This window comes from Schistocerca cancellata, chromosome 8 (assembly GCF_023864275.1).
Source record: "Schistocerca cancellata isolate TAMUIC-IGC-003103 chromosome 8, iqSchCanc2.1, whole genome shotgun sequence".
Classification (NCBI taxonomy): domain Eukaryota; kingdom Metazoa; phylum Arthropoda; class Insecta; order Orthoptera; family Acrididae; genus Schistocerca; species Schistocerca cancellata.
This window is the reverse complement of record NC_064633.1, coordinates 143,262,321-143,279,244: the sequence shown is the minus strand read 5'-3', so window position 1 is coordinate 143,279,244 and position 16,924 is coordinate 143,262,321. Positions and strand designations below refer to the sequence as shown.

The 16,924-nt window shown below is 43.8% G+C and overlaps 1 protein-coding gene across 4 annotated transcripts in view; it reads right to left on the bottom strand.

Annotated features, from left to right (window-relative positions):
- Window positions 1–16,924, bottom strand: part of LOC126094487 (protein Fe65 homolog) — a 262,378-nt gene that overhangs the window by 109,415 nt on the left and 136,039 nt on the right. Inside the window, exon 1 of one of the 4 annotated variants that reach the window (XM_049908886.1) lies at window positions 16,152–16,364. The exons of 2 other annotated variants lie outside the window; for them this stretch is intronic. In XM_049908886.1, the coding sequence (XP_049764843.1) occupies window positions 16,152–16,156 (5 nt within the window). In that variant the 5' untranslated portion in view covers window positions 16,157–16,364. Of the gene's footprint in view, window positions 1–16,151; window positions 16,365–16,924 lie in introns of those variants that run through there. One more of the 4 variants, XM_049908887.1, reaches the window with a different exon arrangement.

Genomic DNA, 16,924 nt, shown 5'->3' with positions numbered 1-16,924 from the left:
GAACCATCTAATGTGTTCCATTAGATTTATCAATAAATGGTTGATTACGTCCGTAAAGATCCTAAGGCACACACTTGACATGAAAACCCACGGATTACATGGACAGCTGATAAGACTTCATAAATCAAATGAAATGATCGTATGACTTTCTTGGCCGGGACGCCCCGTTCGGGGAAATTCGGCCGCCAAGTGGAAATGTTATTGCAGTCGACACTACACTGGTCGACTTGCGTGCCGGTGATGAGGATGAAATGATGACGAAGAGCAGCACAACACCCAGTTCACGTGCGGAGAAAATCTCCACCCCGGCCAGGAATCGAACCCGGGCCCGCTGCATGGGAGGAACTTTCTCTCACCCCCTCCACTGTTGGATCTGGTTGCACTTGACCGACCCTTCAATCCCACAAACCAAGCAACCAGCCAACCAACTTGACCTACCGGTACTTTTCTATTTACCTAGAGGACCAGTGTCACTTAATTGTCGATTGCAACGCACAGTCCTCAGTTTACATGGTCATTATTTTCCTTAGTTCTCTTTGAATGCACGCTGCACTGTTATAACAGAACATCTCGCATATTCCAACATACAAAAACCCTTTTCTTACTTTGTTGCCATTTTGTCAAGGCACTGCATTGGCAACGCCAACTGTGGGCACAATGTGAATTTATAGTTTCATCCGTGCATCAGTCATGTCTGCGTATGAAACACTTTAGAAAACATAAAACTTTCAAAACGAATGAATCATTTACACTGAGATGATGAAAGTCATGGGATACTTCCAAATATCTCGCTGGACATCATTTTGCCTGGCGTATTACAACAACTTGACGTGGCATGGACTCAACAAGTCGTTAGAATTCCCTTGCAGAAATATTGAGCCATGTCGTCTCTATTTTTTTTTTTTAACATCAGTCTACTGACTGGTTTGATGCGACCCGCCACGAATTCCTTTCCTGTGCTAACCTCTTCATCTCAGAGTACCACTTGCAACCTACGTCCTCAATTATTTGCTTGACGTATTCCAATCTCTGTCTTCCTCTACAGTTTTTGCCCTCTACAGCTCCCTCTAGTAGCATGGAAGTCACTCCCTCATGTCTTAGCAGATGTCCTATCATCCTGTCCCGTCTCCTTATCAGTGTTTTCCACATATTCCTTTCCTCTCCGATTCTGCGTAGAACCTCCTCATTCCTTACCTTATCAGTCCACCTAATTTTCAACATTCGTCTGTAGCACCACATCTCAAATGCTTCGATTCTCTTCTGTTCCGGTTTTCCCACAGTCCATGTTTCACTACCATACAATGCTGTACTCCAGACGTACATCCTCAGAAATTTCTTCCTCAAATTAAGGCCGGTATTTGATATTAGTAGACTTCTCTTGGCCAGAAACCCCTTTTTTGCCATAACGAGTCTGCTTTTGATGTCCTCCTTGCTCCGTCCGTCATTGGTTATTTTACTGCCTAGGTAGCAGAATTCCTTAACTTCATTGACTTCGTGACCATCAATCCTGATGTTAAGTTTCTCGCTGTTCTCATTTCTACTACTTCTCATTACCTTCGTCTTTCTCCGATTTACTCTCAAAGCATACTGTGTACTCATTAGACTGTTCATTCCGTTCAGCAGATCATTTAATTCTTCTTCATTTTCACTCAGGATAGCAATGTCATCAGCGAATCGTATCATTGATATCCTTTCACCTTGAATTTTAATTCCACTCCTGAATCTTTCTTTTATATCCATCATTGCTTCCTCGATGTACAGATTCAAGAGTAGGGGCGAAAGGCTACAGCCTTGTCTTACACCCTTCTTAATACATGCACTTCGTTCTTGATCGTCCACTCTTATTATTCCCTCTTGGTTGTTGTACATATTGTATATGACTCGTCTCTCCCTATAGCTTACCCCTACTTTTTTCCGAATCTCGAATAGCTTGCACCATTTTATATTGTCGAACGCTTTTTCCAGGTCGACAAATCCTATGAATGTGTATTGATTTTGCTTTAGCCTTGCTTCCATTATTAGCCGTAACGTCTCTATAGCCGTATACGCGCAGTTATTGTCGGTGCAGAAGTTTGTAGATGAACTGACTTCTCTGTTATCTCCCACAGATGTTCGATGGTATTCTTGTCAGCAGATCTGGATGGACAAATCATTTGCCCATATTGTCCAGAATGTGGCCCAGTGAACATGGCGCATTGTCATTCACGAATGGCTGAAAATGGTCTCCAAGTATCCGAACATTTCCTGGACACAGTCTATTCCATGTAAACACACACCATTATGGAGCCACCGCCAGCTTGTACAGTGCCCTGTTGAAACTTGGGTCCGTGCCTTCGTGGGGTTTGCGCCACACACGAAAACTAGCATCAGCTCTTACCAACTGAAATCGGGACTCGAGGTCACGGTTTTCCAGACGTCTCGGGTCAGACCGATACGGTCACGAGCCCATGAGAGGTTCTGCAGGCGATGTGCTGTTAGCAAACGCGCTCGTGTCTGTCATCTACAGACATAAAAGCCCGGTAACGCGAAATTTCGCCGCAATGTCCCAACGGATACTTTCGTCGTATGTCCCACATTGATTTGTGCGGTTATTTCACGTAGAGTTACTTTCCTGTTAGCACTGACACCTTTACGCACACTCCGCTGCTCTCAGTCGTTAAGTGAAAGGCGTCGGCCACTGCGTTGTCAGCGGTGACAGGTAATGCTTTAAATTTACTATTCTCGGCATTCTCCTGACGCTGTGGATCTCAGAATATTGAGTTTTCCCTAACGATTTCCGAAATGCATTGTCCCAAGAGTGTAGCTCTACCTAACCATTATGCGTTCAAAGTCTGTTACTTCCCGTCGTGTGGCCATATCACACGAATCACTTGAGTGCAAACAACAGCTCAACCAAAGCAAAGTCGTTTTATATCTTGTGTATGCGATACTTCAAGTAGGTAAAAAGACGAGGGCTAGTAGAAATCTTTGGGTAACAGAAGAGATAATGAATTTAATTGATGAAAGGAGAAAATACAAAAATGCAGTAAGTGAAGCAAGCAAAAAGGAATACAAATGTCTCAAAAATGAGATCGACAGGAAGTGCAAAATGGCTAAGCAGGGACGGCTAGAGGACAAATGTAAGGATTTAGAGGCTTATCTCACGAGGGGTAAGATAGATACTGCCTACAGGAAAATTAAAGAGACCTTTGGACATAAGAGAACCACTTGTATGAACATCAAGAACTCATATGGAAACCCAGTTCTAAGCAAAGAAGGGAAAGCAGAAAGGTGGAAGGAGTATATAGAGGGTCTATACATGGGCGATGTTCTTGAGGACAATATCATGGAAATGGAAGAGGATGTAGATGAAGATGAAATGGGAGATATGATACTGCGTGAAGAGTTTGACAGAGCACTGAAAGACCTAAGTCGAAACAAGGCCCCGGGAGTAGACAGCATTCCATTAGAACTACTGACAGCCTTGGGAGAGCCAGTCCTGACAAAACTCTACCACCTGGTTAGTAAGATGTATGAAACAGGTGAAATTCCCTCAGACTTCAAAAAGGATATAATAACTCCTATCCCAAAGAAAGCAGGTATGACAGATGTGAAAATTACCGAACTATCAGTTTAATAAGTCACAGCTGCAAAATACTAACGCGAATTCTTTACAGAGGAATGGAAAAACTGGTAGAAGCTGACCTCGGGGAAGATCAGTTTGGATTCCGTAGAAATGTTGGAACACGTGAGCCAATACTGACCCTACGACTTATCTTAGAAGAAAGATCAAGGAAAGGCAAACCTACGTTTCTAACATTTGTAGACTTAGAGAAAGCTTTTGACAATGTTGACTGGAACACTCTCTTTCAAATTCTGAAGGTTGCAGGGGTAAAATACAGGGAGCGAAAAGCTATTTACAGTTTGTACAGAAACCAGATGGCAGTTATAAGAGTCGAGGGACATGAAAGGGTTCCAAATGGTTCAAATGGCTCTGAGCACTATGCGACTTAACTTCTGAGGTCATGAGTCGCCTAGAACTTAGAACTAATCAAAGCTAACTAACCTAAGGACATCACATACATCCACGCCCGAGGCAGGATTTGAACCTGCGACCGTAGCGGTCGCTCGGTTTCAGACTGTAGCGCCTAGAATCGCACGGCCACTCCGGCCGGCTATACATGAAAGTGAAGCAGTGGTTGGGAAGGGAGTGAGACAGGATTGTAGCCACTCCCCGATGCTATTCAATCTGTATATTGAGGAAGCAGTAAAGAAAACAAAAGAAAAGATCGGAGTAGGTATTAAAATTCATGGAGAAAAAATAAAAGTTTGATGTTCGCCGATGATATTGTAATTCTGTCAGAAACAGCAAAGGACTTGGAAGAGTAGTTGAATGGATTGGACAGTGTCTTGAAAATGGGGTATAAGATGAACATCAACAAAAGCAAAACAAGGATAATGGAATGTAGTCGAATTAAGTCGGGTGATGCTGAGGGAATTGGATTAGGAAATGAGACACCTAAATTAGTAAAGGAGTTTTGCTATTTGCGGAGCAAAATAACTGATGATGGTCGAAGTAGAGAGGATATAAAATGTAGACTGGCAATGGCAAGGAAAGCGTTTCTGAAGAAGAGGAATTTGTTAACATCGAGTACTGATTTAAGTGTTAGGAAGTCGTTTCTTAAAGTATTTGTATGGAGTGTAGCCATGAATCGAAGTGAAACATGGACGATAAATAGTTTGGACAAGAAGAGAATAGAATCTTTCGAAATGTGGTGCTACAGAAGAATGCTGAAGATTAGATGGGTAGATCACATAACTAATGAGGAGGTATTGAATAGAATTGGGGAGAAGAGGAGTTTGTGGCATAACTTGACTAGAAGAAGGGATCGGTTGATAGGACGTGTTCTGAGGCATCAAGGGATCACCAATTTAGTACTGGAGGGCAGCGTGAAGGGTAAAAATCGTAGAGGGAGACCAAGAGATGAGCACACTAAGCAGATTCAGAAGGATGTAGGCTGCAGTAGGTACTGGGATATGAAGAAGCTTGCACAGGATAGAGCAGCATGGAGAGTTACATCAAACCAGTCTCAGGACTGAAGACCACAACAACACAACAATGCGATACTACCACCACCTTATATGTGCATATTGTTATCCTCTGACTGTTGTCACCTCGGTGTACAGTAGTCCTGTATTTTGTTCCAGTCAGAATCAAAAAAATCGCGAAATAATGAATTATATTTAACAGGGCCTCTCCGTCTATTGAGTCGTGCGCTTCTTTACAGCGCACAGAGACATTTTAGCAGTCATGCTTCCCACTCTCCGTACGAGAAAGGAACGGGAAGCAGTCTCGATATGTGATAATGCGAGAAGTTCTCTCTGCCATGCACTTGAGAGTGGTTGCCACTGTGTATAGATGTAGGTGTAGAATGCAGCGTGGGGCGACGCCCCCTCCCCGCAACGGGCAGCCCGGCCACTGCAGAAGCGCGCAGTGTCCGCAACGGAGCTCGAAGCCGGGGCGCGCCTTCCGCGGCGCCACATGGCGGCCGGATCGTTACAGCGCCACGACGCCGACGCCGACGCCAGACACCCCATCCCCCCCCCCCCCCCGCCCCTCTCAGCCGCCCCACCACGCTGCACTGGACGGCGCCGCGACGCCGCGCGCCCTGCATTGCTGCCAGCTCTCTGCGTTCCTCCAGTCTTACACTCTTCTCCCCTCCCCTTCCACGTCGGCTTCTTACGATTTCATTCCTACTTCAATGGTTCTCGAGCTTTCCGGTGAGCTTTCCAGTGTGAGTGTTTAACCTGACCGCTCTGTGACGCCAACCAAAAGAGTACGTTTATGCTGCTCCCTCGCTTCTTCCACATTGCCGGCGTGGCTACACACTATAAGAAACAAGTCTACTGGAGTCTTACATGCGCATTTAACCTGCAGCATCGTCTTACAGGCGCATTTAACCTGCAGCATCGCTGCTAGGTCCAATCCGTGCCAAGCGAGGATATCAAATTGGTTTGTGTTCGGAACAGAGATCTTTTGCCGGCCGTCCTGAAACTTGAGCTGTGATTGGCTGTTTCAAGGTCACCGCTGTTTACATGCATCATTCCTCGGGCACTTACTTACTCTGTAAGCCCTTCTGAAGTGCATACCAGACGGCACTTCTCATTTTACCACTTGTAAGAGTTTCTTTCTGTTCCACACGCGCATGGAGCGTAGGAAAATGACTGCCTAAATAGCTCTGTGCGCACTGTAATCAGTCTAATCATGTCCTTAGTGGTCTCTACGGCAGCAATATACAGAGACTAAAAGATATCTCTAGATTCCTCGGAACTTTGGAGGTAGCTTTCCGCAGGATCGTTCCCGTCTACCTTCAACCGTCTACTAGTTATTGTTTAACAGCATTTCGAGACTCTCCCGTGGATCAAACGACGTGTCGCCACTCGTGCTGCCCTCTTGTATACAGTCAGTATTCCCTGTCAGTCCTATATGGAACGGATCCCACACACTTAAGCAATATTCTAGGATGGGTCGCACAGTGTTCTGTAAGCAATCTTCTACGTAAACTTTTCCCAGGGTTCTACAAACGAACCGACCTCTGTCAGCTGCGTTACCACGATAAGCCTGTGTCATCATTCCATACCACATTCCTACAAATAGTTACATCCAGGTATTCGTGTCATTTGATCGACTCATTCTGTAATCACACAATAATTTGTTTTTACATTTTGTGACAATTACAATTTTACACTTCTGAACACTTCAGTTACCAGTCATGTACCAATCATGCACCACTTTGAAATGTTACCAAGATCTGACTGTGTACTTGTTTATAGAAAATACTTAATTACGTGTAAATGTCTCATATGCAGAAAGTCTGCTCTTACTATTAATATTGTCAGCCAGGGCAATAACATGCAGCATGAACGGAAAGGGTCCCAACACACTTCCTCAGGACACACCTGCAGCTAATTCTACATATGTCTACGACTGCACCTCCAAGTTAACGTGCTGCGTCCTCCCTCCCAACAAATCGTCAAACCTGTTACAAATATCGTTTGATAACCCATATAATCATTGTTTCTTTAGTGAGTCTTGCTATGATACTGATTCAGATCTATTCAAAGCTTTAGTAACTTTCAATTACTTTATAAAACCAGTTAACTTCTCTTTACTAACAGGCGATAGACCATTTTAAAATTCTACACAGGAATGAAAGTGACAAAATTTCCTTATGGAAGTGAATATTAGACACTGTCGACACAACAAAGTAGAAGAGTAGAAAATACAGGATATAATGTGGATGGCTATACTTTATCTGAGGGGAAGAGATCTAAATATATTAGAAGGGAACTAAAGATAGTTAACCTTAACGAAGACATAGTGAAATGCAGAAAGAAATAAAAGGAGGGTGGAAACTAATGAATTTAAGCAATATATTATGTGTATAAATTGTCTGTAGCAGTACAAGGAAATAACAAGGAACTATCTTTGTACGAAAGAGACATTACTTAATACGAGCGGGCGAGCAGAGCACGAAGATCATAGCTAGAAGCTATAACTGCGAAATGATGTCTGCATTGCTACTTGCTTACCCTGTTGCAACATGTGAATTGGGTATAAGTTTCGATAAGGGCTGGAAACGAAGAGTAGCTATGTGGTGTTTAGCTGTGGAACTCCAGAACTATGCAATTCCAATTAATTATCTCCACCTTATCGTGTAATTTTTATCCAATAGCCCATCCTTTGTGGACATACTAACAACAATCCCCGTGCCTTCCATCCTATTGCAGAAGCAGCCCCAAGGTTCCGTCCTTTCTTCGTTCCTATATGTCTTTGCACTGCCGACACCCTCAAACCACCACCTCCTGTCGATTTCATCCACTATGCTGATGGCACCACCTTACCAGTCCTGTACCTTATCCTTCAGAAACTCCAACAGTCGTTTGACATCCGTTCAAGCCATGCAGGGAATAATTACAGGACAAACTTCTCGCATCTTTAATGTGGCCATGACATTTTCGTGGCCATTTATGACCGCCCTATCAAATTAACTAACATACTAAGACACTTCAGACGAACATTTGTCCGTGAGCTAACATGGACACTATCTAAGAGAAAGCCCACAACAGACAAACTACTAACTGACCGAACAATGAAATTTCATCCCTCTACCATCCTCTACAACGCCAGGATCAATTACAGTTTTCGCCATGCCAATGTAGCCAGGAAATCTACTCCATGTAAATTCCTTCACTGTCTCCGAATCCTTGAACAGCACGCACCCTGCCTGCCTTCCCATCCGTTCACCCCCCCTTACATGCCTTCCTTGCCAGCTCATCACTTCCCCTTCATCCTCACACACAATCAACGCCTGCGAGAACGTTTCACAACTTTATTGTTTCCCCTCTAGTTTCCAATTCTCGTACGCTGCCGCACCTATACCAGAATATCGCACCAGCCCTACACGTATTTATTCTCCATATCATCACCCTACGCAACTTTAACAGACACCATCCCACAGACAGTGAAATCCGCGCTGACATTTACCTTTCATAGAAGATCTCAATCACTCCCTATCCTTCCCTACATGAAGCACTCTCCTCCCTTTCCATCCTCTGCTATTCTTTGTTCTTCATAACTAAGCTGTGTTCTCCATAATAGTTACACCTATCCTAAAAAGCAATGTTTAGCTAGCACTCACCGTCCCACATTACGTCTATTCCCAAATACCAAACTTCCTGCTCCATTAATATCTGACACCTTACACCACCAGAACTACACAACCTCTCCTCTTCCAAATTGTCCCCTCCCGTCCTTCCAGTTTTAAAAAAATACATCATCAGTTTTATTTTCAATGTAATTAATGTATAATCAACATTTTAATAGTTTTAAAAACCATGTAATATCTTACTATTGTTTTTTAAAATCTGGAAACTTTCTGTGTTAGTATAAATGTTTGTGGCTGAAGAGTGGAATGTCGTAGAACTGTCCACCGTGAGGAGCGTGGACATGAAAGAACTGTAAAAGGGCACAAATTTGCCTAACGACAGTGTACTACACAGCTCCACCGAACCGGAACCAATAGTCCGCCGCTCGTGGTCTCGCGGTTGCGTTCTCGCTTCCCGAGCACGGGGTCCCGGGTTCGATTCCCGGCGGGGTCAGGGATTTTCACCTGCCTCGAGATGACTGGGTGTTTGTGTTGTCCTCATCATTTCATCATCATCCAGGAAAGTGGCGAAATTGGACTGAGCAAAGATTGGATAATTGTACGGGCGCTGATAACCACGCAGTTGAGCGCCCCACAAACAAAACATCATCATCAAAACATCATCACCGGAACCAATAGCCTGTTTGGATCTGCTAATTCCCGCCAGGAATAATGACGCCGTTCAACAGCACGATTCGAACCGAAGGCGCGGCTGATAAAACAACTTATGCTTACTCATTCCTATTGCCCAGTTTCATTGACTTTGAAGTTACAGTCACCTCAAAATTATGCCGTGTGTCCTGTTTCATTCTACGAGATCATTATCACTTTTGTGGGGGCAATATTAAGTATCGTTGTATTTAAGTGCGATAAACAGAGTACTGTAACCAGGTAAAGCTAAATATATTTGAGCTAAATATATTTGATATGCCTTGATACCTTGGAATTGGTAGCTTTATGTATTGGAATTGGTAGCTTTATGTATTCATTATAAAATGTTGTTGTCGATGGTAATGCATCTGTCTCGTCGTCGAATTTACTTTTAGTTTTGCAATTTTTTTGTTAACTATTCTTCTTGTGGCTACTGTATGAGTATACAGAACTCTGTGATACGAAGAGCAATACGAAGAGAGTGTTCATAATTATTTTGTTTCAGTATCTTCCGACTATTGCCATGCTGCCGTGCTAATTATGTTGCTTTAATCTGTATGGAAGTTACTTCACACAACATTGCAGTACGGGATTTCATTGTCTAAATTAATTCAATGTGTGTAATCTGAAACGTAGTGATCTGCTACGGAACAACCCCATTCGGTAACAAGATTACAATAATAATGCAAGTGTTGCCCATAGCTAAATTTAAGGCGTTGAATTTAAGTATTTACAGTGTCATCACTACAAGTGCAATGTTTGGCTATACTTTTATTCGTATTATAGATATCACGCCGATTGCTAGCAAGTATGACAGATTAGGTATGTTAATACGATGGCGTTTAATCAGAAGCATGGTGGAAATTATGTCTTTCTTTGAATAATGTTGAGAATGGGATCTGCATTTTTTACACAAACACAAATCCTCCGCGATCTGTTTCTTCACATACATTTCAATGCATTTTTGTACTAAGTAATTTACTTATGTTTTATATCTGCAAGTTTAGAATGTTCGAGGACTATTTGGAAGGTAAGGAACGCTCGGGCGCGAAATGGAAAACACAGCGAAAATCAAAACTGTTTTATTTGCAGCGGTTAGCTACACCTTGCAGCTCCTTCTTTGCATAGTCGCCACTCCGACTTAGACATCTATCTTAGCGCTGTCCCAACTTTCCAGTACCCTCGAAATGGAACGCAGTCTCCAGTACTTCCCGACAATTTTCTTTTACGCTGGGCTACATTTCGTTGTCTGTGTCAAGATATTGTCTTCATAGCCAGCTGTTCATTTGAGCAGAGATTAACATCAGAGAGAGCTAAGTCTGGGCTGTATGGTGGGTGACCAAAACACTTGCCACCGAAAACGCTGCAGGGGCGTCCTTGTTTCCCCTGCAATGTGCGGCCTAGAACTGTCATGAAGAAGAAGTTGCATGAAATCAGGCGAAATCTCTCAGCAGGCACCCATAATTGACGGGAGTCACTATTTTTCAGGGATCTTTACGCGCTCACAGTGCGCCCAGAACTTTATAGAGCGACGTACACTATCTACGGGCATACTAGAGACACTGCCCAGCTCATCTGTACAAAACTTCATCAGATTTTCACTGTGGTTTCCATTTCGCAACCGATCGTTCTTCACTATTCGATTGGCCATCGCATTTGAATGATAACTGCAACACTGTCATTCCAGAAATTAGATCAATCAACATTGTGTTAGTGTCAAACCACCTTTATGTTTTACTTTAATCAGTATTTTCTTATGGCTGTATTTGTGAGACTAGATAGTCTGTCATACGCAAAAGCACAGTTGTTACAGAGTACGATTGACAATTAACGAAACTAGGCATCAACGTAGTGTGTGTGTGTGTGTGTGTGTGTGTGTGTGTGTGTGTGTGTGTGGTGTGAGTGCGTGTGCGCTGTGAAAAACTTCCCTATGAAGTTACTTGTGCTTCAGTTATTCTGGTAATACACAATTTACTTTCGTCGAAATATAGGATGGCACGAAGACTGTACTTCTTTAAAAAGTCGCTGGCACGCTAATCAATTAACGTCTGTCAATGATAAAAAAACATGCATAATGTTTATGCCACTAGGCTAGGAGCATATAACATGACGAGAACAACATGGGCGGCAGGAGTAACCATTAAAGAAAATTTTCGAATGGCATTCAACTGAAATTGATTGTCGTTATTTTTTCACCTACATCCCTAAACAGTTATGCTGCAGAAGGAATACTACCCAGACACTAGGAATAAATGTTATACAACCAAAATATGATTCCAAGGTAAGAAACAAAGTTCAAATGACAACATAAGAGCAGACATCACAACTGTTTATGAAATCTTGTTTAAATTGTGTACCGCAACTTCCATAAAAGACTTTTTATACGCACCATCAAAAAGTTGCCATGCTGTGGAACTTTATACTACTGTAACCCTGTTCCTTTATCTATCAGACTTCAAAACTGAATATGGGGAACACCGCATGTATGTCTGGCACGTGTGTTCGCAGGAATTTGTCCAGGGAGGCAGGTGGCATGTACATAGATTGCAAATAAATATAGAAACAGCGCGAGTAATGCACACTTGAACAGAAATGCTGATGGTAGCTAAGTCTGCACGTTGCGCTGTTGTATTTGTCCACGAAAGGCACCTCTGCAATGTCCTCAATACGTTGCAACTGTCAGTCGTGGTCAGAACAGTATTCTGTGTAGGGTGTGAGTGCATTATGTTGAATCAAAGTGAATTAGAACGTGGGCAAATTGCTGGTGCTCCTATGGTGGGTGATTCCGTAACAAGGTAGCCGAAAAATTTGATGTTTCAGGAGGCACTGTAATGAAGATTTATATTACATACAGGGAAAGCGGAAAAACATCATCCGACGAAAACGTGTATTGAGTGATACTGTCGGACGGTCACTGAAAACGTTTGTGACGAAAGATCCGGGGACGACTGCTGCAAACGTCACTGCAGAACTGAATGTCGCACTCGTGAACCCTGTTTGGACCAAAACAACACGAAGGCAGCTCTGTAAGCAGGGAATTTAAGGTAGAGCTGAAATTCCAAACTCACTCATCAGTGATGCAAATGCCCGTAGCAGGAAAACGTTGTTCCGAAGGCGTAAGACCTGGGCTGTGGAGCAATTCAAGAAAGTCATTCGGTCGCATGAGTCTTGTTTCCAACTTCTGGCCGAGTTCATGTGCCAAGAGTAACAAAAGGGCGGGGTTCAGCGATGATTTGGACAGCCACGTCATGATATTCCGTGGGCTCTATGGTTACTCTGCAAGCCCGCATTACTGCCAACGAAAATGCGACCATTTTGGATAATCATGTCTATCCTATGGTACAAAGTTTCTCTCCCAGTGTTGATTTTGTGCTCCCCGACGTCAGGGCCCTGTTCACGGCTGAACTATCGCGTCTCTACTGACCGCCACAGTCAGCACATATCAATTTTATTGAACCTCTGTGGTCTACTTTGGGAGAAGGAGTGAGTGATTGTTTTCACCTCCATCATCGTTACGTGAAATTGCCGCTATTTTGCAGGAAGAATAATATCAGATTCCACTGAAAACCATAGAGGAGCTGGAAACTATATTGAATGCCTACGGTTTTCCTACACCGTGTTAGGTATGGTAATGTTTTGTGTTTTTGGTGTTTCCACATTTTTCTCCACCCACTGTAAGTAAGGCAGCAACTGTTAAAGTGATAGTACTGTCCCACTGCGATCAGCCACTAATGCTACAAACTGGCTAAACGAGACGTTTAGCGCAATCACGAGAAATCACTCGCAGAAATGTACGAGAGTTCTATAATGAATAAAAATTCTGATTCCAGGGGTCTTAAAGCCTGTCAGATGACGACGAAATAAGCGAAAGCGTTGCAGCATATTGTTTACAGCTGCTTTTTGCAGGTATTTATTAAAATATCAACCGTAAAATATTATTTTAATATTCATGTTTTTAAACTTTCACATATACAGAAGTGCCGAAGCGTATTTAAATAAAGGTATCCAGAAGAATTTGAGTATTTCTAAAAACAACCAGATCTTGTTTGATTAGCGGTCGGGTATAAGGGTTGTGTGGTTCCCATAGGCTGATATTGATTACCTCCATAAGGCTTTAGTGGTCATATGATTTCTCTTGGGTCACGAACGTTGAATTTATATGTCGACGATATGTCACTTGATTACTTTTCATGATCTGAAAAGCACAATATCATGCGTGCATGTGCATATAGCCAGAACTTGCACAAGTAAATTATACGACTAATGCGAAAACCTCTCAGGCAAGAGACACACAACTTCCGCTTTAGCTTGGCAGTCTGACAGTGTGCGAAATGAAATGTTAATAAAAAGGCTCCGTCGACGTTTTATTAATCGTAAATATACGACTGAAAGAACATCTTGCACTGAGTAGATCACAAGCTGCCTGGAGTAGAATGTACCAGTGTAGATGCACGACTGATGAACGCGATTCGTGGTCCGTTGTTGGCCTCCGAGTAGGAGATAAATGCCACAACTAACTGTCGATCGGACCTGACAAACTGATGACTTTCCTGGAGACGCTATTTGGAGATGCTGGAGAAACTGAAAAATACTCGGGATAAGACAGGAATGTTTTCAAAGAATTACTTTCTTGCTGTGCCGTGAGAAAAGACGGTCACAAAACAGCTACAAACGTTCCTACGAAGTAATTCGTCTGGTGAGACGAAGAATGTGAGCTGGCCAACCAGATGTGTGGACACACCCATAGCAAACTATGAGGAACGATATACTTTTGCTAATACAGTACACTTCTCTGGGAGGCTTCGTGAGAGATACACATGCCTTGTCAGGCTTGATTTGCTGCTACGCCTGATATAAGACATTTGGACATCTGCTGAGAGGTTGTGGGTGTACGGGTCTGTTTATGGGGACAAGTAATGGCATGCTATGGGAGTCATTGCTGATAAGGCGTGGAGTTTGTTTTCGCGCTCGGCACAGCCAAGCGACACTTGTTATCTGAGAATTCGACCTTCCGCCCAGGAATGCTGTCATACCAAGCAATCAGGGTCAGAAAGTCCCACATCGTCTCATCGCCATACGCTGCTTCGTACAGGAAGTGCGTAACAGTACCCGCGTAGAATATCGTCTGCCAATATTCCTTTTATCACAGAACAGTAACTAACATCCAGGACAAGTGATCCCTGACAACAACTAAAATCCAGAGTAAGTTCAAATGGTTGAAGTGGCTCTGAGCACTATGGGACCTAACATTTGAGGTCATCAGTGCCCTAGACTTAGAACTACTTAAAACTAAATAACCTAAGGACATCACACACATCCATGCCCGAGGTAGGATTCGAACCTGCGACCGTAGCGGTAGCGCGGTTCCTGTCTGTAGCGCCTGGAACCGCGCGGCCACTTCGGCCGGCGAAAGAAGAAGTGTCGAAAACCATTTCAATTGTATTTAACATCCCACTTATGCAATGTCAATAAATTACTGACGGTAAAATTATGAAGCAAAATCGAAAGACAGAAAAGTTTCACTCCACTTGTGATAGTATACTACGATGATATTTTTGATATTTATCGTTATTACAGAGAATCACTGCACGCGAAAGAAATATTAGTTGCACCACCAAGACCCAAAAAAAAAAGTTATTGCATTGTCGAAGATAATACCTAAATCTAATAACAACTATCTTCGTCGCCAATCGAATACCGTTAGCCCACTAGCTTCTATGGCCTGCATACTGATGCTCTTAGACTATAAGGTCGCTCAGTGTCGTATGGTTCTGATCGTTATTAGTAACTGGCTTAGCAAAAATTGTACGAAGAGAGAAATAAAAAATACAAAGAACCTGTAGCCGTCAGCCTTTTTTCGTGTAGATTGTAAGAGATAGAATAATTCTTTCTCCCAAAGTCTAATTATAATTTAATAGTTTACGCAATTAGCAAAAATTTGTCATTTGTGTCATGGTCTCCATACAAAGCCAACTGATCGTACGCATCTCTGTGACCCTGACGTGAAAGTTGATGAACTATTGTCACGATTATTAGCAAGCGTGAAATAATACGCAGCCTTAGTCTAAGATATGTGATTACTGATTATAATGACAGATATTTCGACAATGCATAGAAGTCAATCTGTCTGTACGATCCTCTCGCCTTTTAAGTTAGTCAGGACGGTGACAATGAAATTAATAATAAGTAAATATCAGCAGAGCACACCTGCATTAGAAGCGTGAAAGTGTATTTCACAAGTGCGTAGATTCCTCTCAGCAGTTCCAATAACTGGCAGATTTTTTTTTCTTTTTTTGAACGACGTCAGCTAAGCAGTACAGTCTCAGAAACCTTTGGTTAGGGCAATTAGCAGTGAAAACGCTATAATGTATTCTAGACTGCAAGTAACATTAGTAGTGAGACGAACATGAAATGTGAGGTGTTAAAATAATAATTGTACAATCCTAAACATAAACAGTCCCAATTTTCTCAAGTTTTGTAATATGCCTGCAAAATGTAGTTGATATGATGCTGGCTAGCGTGAGGCTGCTGAAGCGCAGCGAGGCAGCAGCAGTAAAATTACGCAGTGACGCGATCGAGTGTACTGTTGCTCTTCGAAACGCTTTGTACTTCTAAAGAAGGCAGCTCATACGCTTGGCAGACTTTCTGTTGTTTATATAAGCAGCGCAGGCAGAGCTTTAATTTTTTTGCGCAGTTGTTGGTCACAACTGAAAGAGCAGAACCCGCCATCGTCGCTTCCGCGGCTGCAGAGGAGCACACAGAACAGCTAGAAGCGCAGAACGGCAGCGTTACAAAAGCCCAGGAGTGACATACGGCATTCTGCACAGCAGCAGCAGCACCAAAGGAGAAGCCGAGTGCAGCGGGGGGAGGCTCGACGGCGTCCGCCACGGTCACTCACAGTCATCTGTCCACGAAGAAGGGCGCGTCCGAATCGATGGGGTCTGCGTACGCGGACACCATGACGGAATTGTTGTTCATAGCGGCAGGCGCGCACGCAAGGCGGTTCCGCAACTGTCTTCTCGCCGGCGGAGCAGAGTCGGAGAGCAAACTGGCGCGTCCTGAAGGAGCGGTCGCAGGCGGCGGCGAGCGTGGAGGGGGAGGGGGGGGGGGAGAACCGGCGGCGGCGTCACTCCCGCCGCCGGCGCCGCTGCGGGCGGCTTCGGCCGCGCTCGGGAGCGTCCGGCACGGTTCGGTCGCGTGTAGGTGGCGCACCGGCCCGTATAAATAGAATCGGGAAAGGGCGGCGGTACGGGGTCCAGACCACCCTCCCCCTCCGCTCTCCCCCAACCGACAGGCCAATCGAACCACCCCACCTCCCCACAGTGAAATAGCAGAGCGTTTGATAGGGTGCGCACACACACACACACACTGAAGGAGGAGATCGATAGCGGGCAAACTGCCACACAGTGTGAGTACATCACACGAGACGACACTCCTCGACACCTGCACCGGCGGGCGGGTGAGGTTGCCGGTGCACGATCGACCGCTCGCGATCTGACAAAATTAGCATTCATGCGGGCACACCGTTCACTGCACTTTGGCTGCTCTGATCAGCTGAAAAATCGACCCCTTCGCCATTCACGCAG